Genomic DNA, 12,043 nt, shown 5'->3' on the forward strand with positions numbered 1-12,043 from the left:
ACTAAACAGAGCGTGTGCAGAAGACTACTCAAGCTGCAATGACAGCACTGATTAGAGATCTACTCCAGAGACCCACTCCCCTCCTTCTCTTAATCCAGGGGGAGTGTAACACCACCCAGGAGGAGGCTGGAGAGGCTCCACATAGGAAATGAGGAGCCCCGGGCGAACAAATGGAGGGAAATGTGAGCTGTAGCTTTACATTACCGTAGAGGCAGCGCAGAGTGAGAGCCGCCGCTGCAAGTTTCCTGTCACCTTTTTCCCTGAAGTGTAAAGAGTAAATGCTGTGACACCCTGAGGTGCATGAATAGAAGCATGTGATCTTCAAAATCACCCACTCCACTTTGCCGTTTGGTGGATTGAAACCTGAACTTCATCCAAACTCAGTGCAAGAGGGACATCTGCTGGCAGGAACTGGAAGTGATTAAAAATGTATTTTTATTAATTTATTCCATTTTTAACTGGCTTGACTCTGCAGTGCAATAATGTACACCTCATTTAATGTCCTGTGTCTGACTCATGCTCATAATATAGTGTGTAATCTTTTTTTTAAATAGCGTTGAAGAAGCTGTTTCCTTTGTCTGAGTGTAGTGGACGAGACGAAGACTAAAGCAGAAAGCAACAACTAAACATATACTACGACCCGTGTTCCACCTATCCTCTTTTAAAAGTTAGTTTTTGTCTAAACAGTTTGAAGTCAAAAGAGGTAAAAAATTATGATTCAGATATTTCAGAATTAAAGCAAAGATTTGAGAAAAGTAGCAGAGCTTGTTCATGCTTGCTCATCTCACGGTCCCTGAAACCTCGGGAAACACCTTGACTTTATCCACCAGCTACAACCGTGAAACATTAATATCATGCATTTTCCTAGAAGCTGCTTTTACTAACAACTTTCTGCTGATGAGACATCTGTGTGTAGGATTTTGAAGGCAGGACTTTGACCTGTAATGTTGCACAGATGTTTATTAATTGAAGGATCTGAGTACTACCATAGCTACATATGCACAAACCCTCATTGCATGGTTTCTATTATAAGCAAGTTTTTTCTCCAAATATTCAAATCTTTCTTTTTCCCAGGATGTTCCTGAAGTCGTCTCTGCTCTGTCTACAAGTTTAATCATTTCCAGCTGTGAGCATCTCTTCCATTTTTTCCTTTTTTGCATGATATCTGATGAAACATAAAATAGCAGAGGTTCATTCATATTTGTATCATTTAACCTTTTGAAACAGACAAAGTGGTCATTCTGAGTTAATCCTTTATTCAAAGAAATGTTCAAACAATAAGGAGCTCAGCTGGCTCAGAGAAAAGTGTGAATGCTACAAGCAGAAAATAGTGGTCGGATAAAAAAAAAAAAAAGAAAGGAAAAAGAAGAAAATTATGTTTTAACCGACACTGAAAGTAGTAATTAGCTTTATTTTGGAATAAAAACCAGCATTAAAATCAGTCAATCAAAATCCTAAACAAAACGATGTGTATTAGAAAACACACACACTTACTGCTCCCTTTTGCTTTACAGACTGAAATGGACACAGGCTGTGCTAATTAATAACGTTTGAAACAGACACACCAATGAGCCATTTTTTTGTGTTTGTTTTAGATAAATTAACCTCAGACATCCATGTTTAATTCGTCATAAAAGTCCCAATTTAAAGTGATCTCAAGAAAAACGATTAGGCTGAATTATGCTTCCTTCAGGTCCTCTCACTGCTCCACGGGTCAGAGCAGCGTCAGGACGGATATGCACCACCACCTCTCTCCAAACACGACGACGATGACGACGTTTACAGGAAGCTCAAGTCCCTAAAATTGTTCATCTCTTCAACTAACATCATCATGGCATGCACATACTGCAGACCTGCCGCCGACGACAGATCCACGACACATCTGAACCTCAGAACCACAAAGTGAACATTGAAAACAAAACAAATCAAACACCCCCCAATCGATTGATCATCAGATAAATCAACAGTCGTTCACATTATAACGATACATTGTTATGGGTGAACGTACAGTATCTACAGAACAACAACCACCAGGCCTTTTAACGGAGTGAATTTTGTTGTTTTTTTGTTTCTAATCTAACTAAAAAAAAAAAACTGACAGGGCAGCTCTGTCGAAGTTTATGTTTGGATGTGATTGAAGAGCAAAGAGCAGAGAGGTGCTAGAGAGGGGTTCCTGCCCCGAAAACATTAAATCGTACACGACTGTGCTAAAGGAACCTACACGAGCAGACATCTGGGCTGAGACTGAAACACCTGCGGCCCATGTTCAAGTTACAGTCATTAAGATTTACAAGAAATCAAACCCTGTCTTTTGAGATTCATGGACTTTTTAAGTATAGTAGCCATTAAATACCTATGTTTACATTCAATATTTCTCTCTATATTTATGGTTATGAGCAACTCACTGTGTGGAGAAGTTATTATTCTATCTGCTTGTTTGTTCATTTACTGCCTTTTTCTGAGGGCAAATGTCATTGAATGGAACTTCCTGCAGCCGTAATCGCAGCTTTATCGAGTCGCTGCCGATGCAAAGCAAACATTTCCGACCACTGCTTTGAATTGGAGGCATTAAACCTGCGAACAACCACTTTTATTTCAACAATCTGAATGAGTCGGGCCGTACTGTAACAAATACGTCCATACGTTTCTGTTCCATTGTATTTCAAACACAGTTCCTCAAAGTGTTCGCTGTAATATAAAACCTACGTGTTGCCGGTGAAATGTAAAAGTATTACAACGTTTTGTTTTGTGGCTGTTTTCTTTTTCATTTGTCTCCCCCCATTTTGCTCTCGTTATGTTGGGTCGAGCTGTCAGCGTCTGTAAAATATATGAAACATAAAATAACAGGGTGTGTACATTAGCTGACCAGTAAAAACCCAACAACATAAAACCTCTAACACGAGCCTGGTATAATAATAATGATAATAATAATAATAATAATAATAATAATAATAATAATTCAGAGATAAACATATAACAACACACAAATTCTTTTAAAAAACGATGCATAGCATAAACAACATTGCAAAAAATCCAGCTCCACTGCACTTCATACCTAAAACCTCAGCCAGACCATTTGTTCCCACGAGCGAAAACAGGTGTCAGGAGTGTTTTTGCTTTTGCTTTTTCTTTTTTCTTTTTTTTTTCCAGATGGAGCCTGCTGTTCAGGCGGAGAGAGGGCGGTAAGTGAGAGTCTCAAGCTCTCCCGTTAAGAAACGAGGGAAGGAGAAGAAAAGAAGCGAGGTGTTTGTGGGGGCCCAGAGGAAGAGGAGGAGGAGGAGGAGGAGGAAGAGGAGGGAAGGGAAGGATTAGGGCTCCCGGTTGTAAACACTTTTGCTTGAGACCACTGCTCCTCCAGCTCTGCTCACTCCGCCACGGCGCTCCTCTCAACAGGAGTAAAAGGGGGGGGAGGGGCCATGTGGCGCTCCGACGCCGCCGTCGACGCTTTAGGTGTCCTCCTCCTCCTCTTCCTCCTCGCGGCTGCGCGCCACCCTCTTCCTCAGAGCCTCGTCGGAGAAACCGTGTCCCTTGGGTTCTGGCCGGCCCTCGGGGGACCCTCTCCTTCTCCTCCAGACATCGTCCTGGTCCCCGTCCTCCTCTTCCTCCTCCTCGTCGTCGTCCTCCTCGCCGTCGGCTTCGTGCTCGTCCTCCTGGCGCTGGATTAACCTCGCCTGCTCCATCGCCTGTTTCTCTGCAAGAGTCGCATACAAGACAATAAGTCAGCGACGAAGCAGCTGCAAACAGACCTCGACTAACAGCAAACCTCTGTCTATCTGTGTCTACTCTTTTCTTTAAATCGTTTTCAGGACATTTTCAGCTGCTTCAGTCCGACAGACAAGTTATCACACCAAACACTAACACATCCTCCCCTGTTCCATTCATGCTTTGGAGAAGTCTTTTCCACAGTTGTACCTTATTTTGTACAGTTTGTTTCTATGTTTATTCCTCTCTCACCCCCAGAAGTCTGATTTAAAGATGTGAAGTCTATCGGCTCTGAAAGGGATAGTTCAACATTTTGGCAAATTAGCCCATTGCCATAATCCCTATAGTCATAGCAGTAGGTTCGTTACCTTTAATTGTCGGTGCAAACTATTTTTAGAACGGCGGAGCAGAGCCGCGAGCTGCTCAGAGCTACGCAACGGAGGCTCATGGGATTTCTTGGTTTCCCTCATCAAACACACAATCCAACAACTCCAAAACGCTCTGGTGGACAAGTTGTGACCTGCACATTCACCACGCTATGAGATAATAACGTAACGTTACGAGACAGAGTTGTTTTTGAGGTAAATTCATGCAAAACCGCTGATGCACGTTCCTGTCAGGGGCAGTTTTTCATCAAGCAGTCTCTACATTTGCCTTGAAAACAACTCTGTCTCGTAACGTTCTGTTCTTATCTCATAGCGTGGTGAATGTGCAGGTCACAACTTGTCCTTGAGAAATTGCTCAACCATTTTTCAGGTTTTCCAGATTTTCCAGGATGCATGGGAACCCTGATAAATGGATGAGGGCTAGTTAAGCAAATGAAACTCACTCTGGTAGTAATCAGGAGAAGAAAATCGTCGAGAGGGGAAAACAAAATCTGCGATGAACACCAGCAACTGAAAACACAAAACAACAACAACCATTAATTCACTGTTAACACCTGTTGGATGAACATTCACGCTGAAAAAAGGTAAAAGTAGTCGCTCACCAGTCCCAACGCCAGCCCAGAGAACAGAGTGGCCAGACCAAAGATGACGTACGACCCCCAGACAGGAATCCCCAGCTGCTCCGTCATGTAGTTATGACAACGCTGGAAAACAAACGGAAACACCTTAACATGTTGAAGGTTGTAAACATGTAAATACAAATATCTCACAATTTGTTGTTCATCAAATTGCATGAATATTCCACAACATAAAGCATTTTCAGTGTTTCTATAATAAATATCCTATTTACCGGCTATTGGCAAAGTATATATTTATTGATAATAGTTGAGATTTCACCCTCCCTTGTCTGTGACTTTGTGTTGTGTGGTTCACACACAAAACTCAACTCAATGAGACTATGACCTCCTTCTCCTCCTCCTCCTCCCCCTCTGGCACCTCCATCATGTTGCCTTGTGCATTTTAAAAAGTGCGTCTAAACAACAAGCCACAAACTAACTCCCCTCTGTGAACCTGATCGAGCGACTAAGACCAGAGTTTTTGCACATTTCTACACATAAAACTACAGAATTTATGCTTGTAATTGTGCCACATGAGCTGGATTTCACAGCAGAAATAAAAAGTTGTAATACATGCCATGGTTTTTTGCTTATAAATATGATTTAACTTCAGCTTTTTTTTCTTTTTTTTTTACCTAAGTGTTGTGAAGTGTTTGTGCTACAGTGCTCTGGTATTGAACAAAAACGATTAAAAACACATCAACGAGCCACACTGTTGCCCTGGGCGACATGTTATTATAAAAAATTAGTTTATTTTGAGTAAGACCCACATACACCGGCCTACTTCTAAAAATACTCACAAGAGGACGAAACGTGTTTTGTTCCACATCTTAAAATAGATTTCATCCAAAGCACTTTTGAGTGATGCTGGTCTAACTTTTTGAGGACTTATTGAACCTTTTATTATCATTTAAATACATATATGTTGGTAGTTTGGTTTTTTTATTCCATGAAATCTGTTGCCAATAAGTAAATAAGAATAATGCCAGACTGTGTGTGTTTCCTGTGACTGTAGCTTTCTGTCCTATTAATTTATCGTAGGTGTAGTCACATTGTTTTGTACCAGCTCTGTATCCTGTAAAACTTGTTTTTTGATTTTTTTTTAATCCAACATTCATTGTTCTGACCTCTACACTTAAAGCCTGTTTGGTTTCCCTGTGCAGCTTCACAGCAGGCAGCGCATTCTTCTGTGAATGGCTTGAGTTTAATAGTTTAAATACATTACTGTATATAATAACCAGCATATCGACAGTCAGCACTCCCCGGAGTGAAATCCTCACTTACCCGGATAAACATGGAGAGCTTGAACAAAGCAGACATTGAGTTCATTCTGCAAAAAAGAGGAGTAAACCAGGATTCAACAAACAGTAACGTCATTACAAAGCCTGCACACAAAGGATGAAGCAGTTGTGATTTTCAACCAGCAGAAACACACTAAAAATAGAACAAGCATCTTATTTTTAGTGATGTCAAAACAAAAAGCTGCAAAAGTTACGCAGGATTAGTGGACTGATGCTTCCACTTTCTGCAGATATTAACCATGAGAAACTAAAAGGATGCCAAGAAGCAAAAACAGGAAAACATATAAGAAGAAGTGTGTGTACGTGAACTACAAACTCACAGAAACGAGGAGGGTCCGAACCAAGATGAAACCGGCTCCACTGCTTTCCATTTCTGCTCATGAACAAAGCTGAGGAAGTCGTCCTTGGTGCGAGCTCCCTGGTATTTCCTGAAGGTGCCATCCTTACAGCTGAAACACACACACACACACACACAAATAAATAAATACACACAAACTGAGCTAGGTTTTTCCTTAGGAACATCTCAGTTTTTTGTTTTGCATTTTTAGCTAAAGGATAAAAATGCAAAACAGGCGCTGGGTCAAACTACACAAAGTGTTTCATTTGAATGCATTAGATAAACCATGCATGCAAATTAGTATAAAAAAGTGTCACTACAATATAAGGATCAAACGTTTCAGCAACATTTTTGCAACCCTGCATTGCTACACAGCCATGAACTTTCACACACTGACGGGCACTTGATTCTCTGATACTGGAGGCAGTTGCTTTTTACTCTTTACTATTAAGTAAGACTGTTCTTTGTTAAGAGTTAGAGATGAGATGAAAAAAACATTTCCGTTATTTAATCCAAATGAAATACTAGGCCTACCTTGTTTATTACCACAAGGTTTTTTTTATCATTGTAAATTAAACATTTTTCCACAAGAAAATATACACAGTTTCTTCCCTTGTAACCACACTGATGCAGCACCCCCTAAGTTTGTGAGACACTAGGGCTACCATCAAAATGTCAATATCAATCAGTTTCATTACTGCAGAAAAACAGAGTGAGTGTCAAACTTTTTGCAGACTAATTTTCTATCAATTGAATAACCAATTGAAACTGTTGTTCAGGTTTGAAACTAAGCAGAAACAACAGTTGTCACGGCTGCATTAGAAAACGACACTAGCAGTCATATGAAAGAGGAAGCGACAAAACCCACAAGATAACCCAAAAAAAACTCACTGGTAGATAGTAGGAAGTGAAGTAATGATGAATCGTCCACTCAGACCTAACAGAGAGAGGGAGGAGACAATGAATAATGTCAGCGTGCAGGAAGGAACATCTGTGACTCATAACTAACTACACTGAGAGGCGAACATCAGTACTGACATTTCAGGAAATGACAAGCAAATTCTCTCATTTGAAAGGCTGAAATAAAAAAATGTTGATCGTTGTACCTCAAAGATCTTTTTAAGCAGCTGTTGATTGACTTGCAATGAACTGATTAATCGACTAACTGTTATATCAAATAGTTATAACAACATCTGTAAATTCACATTGGAATCGCTGTTAAACATTATACTATGTATTGCAGAATAGTTGCACAGGAGAACTGGACCAAATGTCACAGTTCAGTCACACAACTAACAGGATATTTATTACACTCCTCTTCTATGGAGATTTGGCTGTTTTCTCCTGCTCTGTCCTGAATGCTGCAGCAATTTATAATAATCTCAGTGGAGCTGTTAAGTTTTGGGGGGAAAGGTCATTAAAACGTACCGGGTTGTTCTGTCACGTCCACCTTGGCTATGTTGACCCCCATGTCCTCGCCCCAGTCTGCAAACTCCTTCCACACCGACTGTAGCTGCTGGCATGCTGGACACCAGGGAGCATAGCTGCAGGAGGGAGGTGGAAGAGGAGGAGGAGGAGGAGGAGGGGGGGGGAGGTTGTAAATCCTCAGATAATCAATGTAATTAACTTAAATCTATGTGTAGATGTAGATATTTATACTTAATTGCAAACAAATGAATGTACAAGCAGTAGGGCAAATAGTACACTTGTGCAAAAAATAATTCAATGTACAAAGGATAAGATATAAGGTCATGGAATAAAATAAATAAACAGACAAAAATAAAATACAGTAAGTGAATATATTGGAATTAAAAGCTTCATTATTCAGATCATTTTTGAACACTGAATAGAGGTCTTTGGCAAGTTTGGACTGCATACATTTTAGGGACGAAAGGTAAAGGTGAAAAGGGTGAAATTCATGTATTTAAGACCAGCTGACATGACATGACATGTCCTGGTGGCCCGATGGGCAATTTGTGGTTATTATTAGCCTGACCGAGCTAAAACATAGCATCCGTTATAGCAGCAGAGCAGCACAGACAGACACAGAGACAGATTCTGGCGACTTGTCAGGACTAAACGGAGACAGACGAGACAATAAGCAGATAAGACGGATCGGACTTCACAGGAGGAACTCATGTAACCGATTTCAATACGAGCTTAAAATAGCGGAGTGGCCAAGCTAGCGAGCCCGTTAGCAGCAGCAGCAGCGGGAACAACTTACAACTCAATCATCCACTCTCCGCTCAGGATTTCCTCCCAGTTCCCGTCCGTGACTTCTCTCAGGCTGCTCGGCTTGGCGCAGCTGACCGGCAGCCACGACAAGTGTAAAACCAGGAGCAAAGCGGCGCAAATCCACGAGCGGTGTTTTGGCTGCAACTGCAACATCGCTGCTGTGTCCGCTGCTCCACGGCTGATCGCCATGACCGTCCGTCTGATCTGCACTTCCGGTGTGCGCCTTTACGTCCGAGTCACGTGGGGTCGACGTTCAATCGAGAACAGGAAGTGAAATCTCTCTTCTTCTTTTTTTCCCCACAAACTTTATTGTAAATTTCAAGTAGGCTGCTTACATTTTTTCCCACAACAAGGGAACAATTTTTATAAAAAAAAAAAAAAAAAAAAAAAATATATATATATATATATATATATATATTATATATATTTATATATATAAAAGGCTTTATAAAACAGAAAGTAAATACACATGGGGGGAAAAAAAGGAAAACACAATCTCACTGGGACTCTTGACAGTTCAACATATTGCATCTTTTAAATTTTCTCATTTACATTCGTTAATAATCTTAACCAACTGCAGTATTTGAGGGAAATTTATTTTTCCATTTGCAAGAGTGGGTATGATATTTGCCCCAATTTATAGCCTAACTATATCAGATCTGGCATTTTTGGGGGGGACATTGTCTTTTAATAAAATAATTTGTTCTTTATTAAAGGGTGTGAATATTTTCTATCTCATTTTTTAACCAGTCAAACTAAGTCTGCCAGAATGATGTCATTACTGGGCATGAACAAGGATTTCACCGTCTGCCTGACAGAAGCCACATGACTCAAACTCAAATCCAAATCTTTTCTTCAGTGTTTCTAGAAAGTGTCTGGTAAGAAACACCTGTTGATTCTCTACAATCGCAAGTGGCAGAAGAAAGCACACTACTGCTACCATAAATAAAAGCAAATAAAATAAAATAAATTCATTAATGACATTCATACACATTCACAAAGTGGGTAAGAGGGTCTTGTACAAGAACATAACAACAGCGACTCTGGGATGGGATGGATGGAGCGGGATTCGAACCCACAACCCTGCGGTTACTAACTGACTTACCCTACCCAGTTTAGATAGCATTTGATTCCGGTAAAATGTCCAGATCGTATAGATGGTGAGGATAAAAAGTTATAAATAATAGAATAGAAAATACTTTATTAATCCATAGGAAAATAAATAATATAATAAACAATAGATACATTTTAATTTTAAAAAATGGGAGGGGATTTGCCACAGAGGTACTAGAGCTTACCTTTCTCCCACCTTGCGCATCGTGAACATCCACAATACCAACTGTGTGAAATATCAGTGTATGTGGTTGTGGTGTATGTGATATGTAGTAGAGACTGTTCATAATGTTGCTGAGTGGACAGCACAGAGAGGAGGAAGCAGACAAGGAAAGCTTGAGTAACAGGCTTGGTGGTAGTGTGTGGATGGAAATGGTAATGGTAATTGCGATGAACACTTTGCGCTCGGCCTCTGTGGCTCACCTTCCTCCCACCGAAAATCCTACGTTCGACGACTGGTATTTAAAGGCTGATGGCGCACTAGTCGTCTCTGTAGGGGTGCTATTAAAAAAAATATTAAAAACTATTTTAACAGTGAGGTAGAGGACATAAAATAAAATAGGGTAGGCGTGGTAAAATCTCGCATTTTTCAACCTATGTGTTTCAATCCTCACTAGCATAGCCGCAAAATGGCCGCCCGTTGCATGAAGGGAAAGAGAACGTTGAACGTTCTTCTCCGATAAACACACAACAGGCTCCCACTGCCACACCTGACACAATCTGCAGGTGAAAGCAGTCTCAAGAAACCAATTTTACTTTAAAAAGGCTCAGATCCCAACCAGTCAACAAAAATAAGTTTTCCCCCTATGGTTTTTCCCCACTAGCCCCATCAATGTTGTGATTATTATGTCGGCGTATCGGATTGTAATTTACAGCTTTCAGGTCACGGTGCTAATATTGATTTAGCCTTACTTGCCAAGATGGAGCTGCTAAAAGCCTCAGTTCGACTCAGAAGAACTGACTTTTCCACACAAAAAATGGGAGGGGATTTGCCACAGAGGTACTAGAGCTTACCTTTCTCCCACCTTGCGCATCGTGAACATCCACAATACCAACTGTGTGAAATATCAGTGTATGTGGTTGTGGTGTATGTGATATGTAGTAGAGACTGTTCATAATGTTGCTGAGTGGACAGCACAGAGAGGAGGAAGCAGACAAGGAAAGCTTGAGTAACAGGCTTGGTGGTAGTGTGTGGATGGAAATGGTAATGGTAATTGCGATGAACACTTTGCGCTCGGCCTCTGTGGCTCACCTTCCTCCCACCGAAAATCCTACGTTCGACGACTGGTATTTAAAGGCTGATGGCGCACTAGCCGTCTCTGTAGGGGTGCTATTAAAAAAAATATTAAAAACTATTTTAACAGTGAGGTAGAGGACATAAAATAAAATAGGGTAGGCGTGGTAAAATCTCGCATTTTTCAACCTGTGTGTTTCAATCCTCACTAGCATAGCCGCAAAATGGCCGCCCGTTGCATGAAGGGAAAGAGAACGTTGAACGTTCTTCTCCGATAAACACACAACAGGCTCCCACTGCCACACCTGACACAATCTGCAGGTGAAAGCAGTCTCAAGAAACCAATTTTACTTTAAAAAGGCTCAGATCCCAACCAGTCAACAAAAATAAGTTTTCCCCCTATGGTTTTTCCCCACTAGCCCCATCAATGTTGTGATTATTATGTCGGCGTATCGGATTGTAATTTACAGCTTTCAGGTCACGGTGCTAATATTGATTTAGCCTTACTTGCCAAGATGGAGCTGCTAAAAGCCTCAGTTCGACTCAGAAGAACTGACTTTTCTTTTTACTTCTCCTCGGTGCGTGAGTAATTTGAGGACTTACTGTATGTAAACTGTCTGTTTTCATCTGTGACCGGTGAAGAAAAGCAAAAAGAATATGTTAGCTAACTTGCTGTTACTGCTAGCTAGACTAGCGGGCTAACTTCCGGGCAAGTGCAATGGCATGAGTTAACGATTGTGTATGAGTTGATTTTTACTTATTTCGCTAAGTTTTGTTTATTTCAACATTAACCTGGCGTTTTGTTTTGTGTTTGGTTGTCGCTTACACACAAACTCTGGAAGCACATTACCTCGTTTCTTAACAGAAATATACTTTTTTTTACACGTCATATTAGGCTTTTCTGATGACAAAAAAAAGAACAGTGATTGATATATTCCTATGATATATTCTAATTCATTTAATTTAATTTTAATTAGTAAAAAACAAACACATTTCAGAGTTTGAACAGTATTTATTCCACCCTCACTTGTTGTGAACGTTTAACACCAGCAGGTGGTGCTATTGTCTCTAAAATAAGAAACCAGAAATGAAATACTGGTGCAGTCCATTTGTTCATG

The 12,043-nt window shown here is 40.5% G+C and overlaps 1 protein-coding gene across 1 annotated transcript; it reads right to left on the minus strand.

The window, feature by feature from the left end:
* Positions 1-1,239: 1,239 nt before the first annotated feature.
* tmx1 (thioredoxin-related transmembrane protein 1) lies at positions 1,240-8,777 on the minus strand. Its single transcript, XM_083998286.1, has 8 exons — positions 8,568-8,777; positions 7,772-7,887; positions 7,235-7,280; positions 6,327-6,455; positions 5,990-6,035; positions 4,691-4,792; positions 4,532-4,598; positions 1,240-3,691 (listed from the first exon to the last, which is right to left on the minus strand). Exons 1-8 carry the CDS (start codon positions 8,765-8,767, stop codon positions 3,447-3,449), a joined length of 951 nt encoding a protein of 316 aa, XP_083854412.1. The 5' UTR covers positions 8,768-8,777; the 3' UTR covers positions 1,240-3,446.
* Positions 8,778-12,043: the final 3,266 nt, after the last annotated feature.

The sequence above is a fragment of the Trachurus trachurus genome (genome assembly GCF_905171665.1).
Source record: "Trachurus trachurus genome assembly, chromosome: 22".
Lineage (NCBI taxonomy): Eukaryota > Metazoa > Chordata > Actinopteri > Carangiformes > Carangidae > Trachurus > Trachurus trachurus.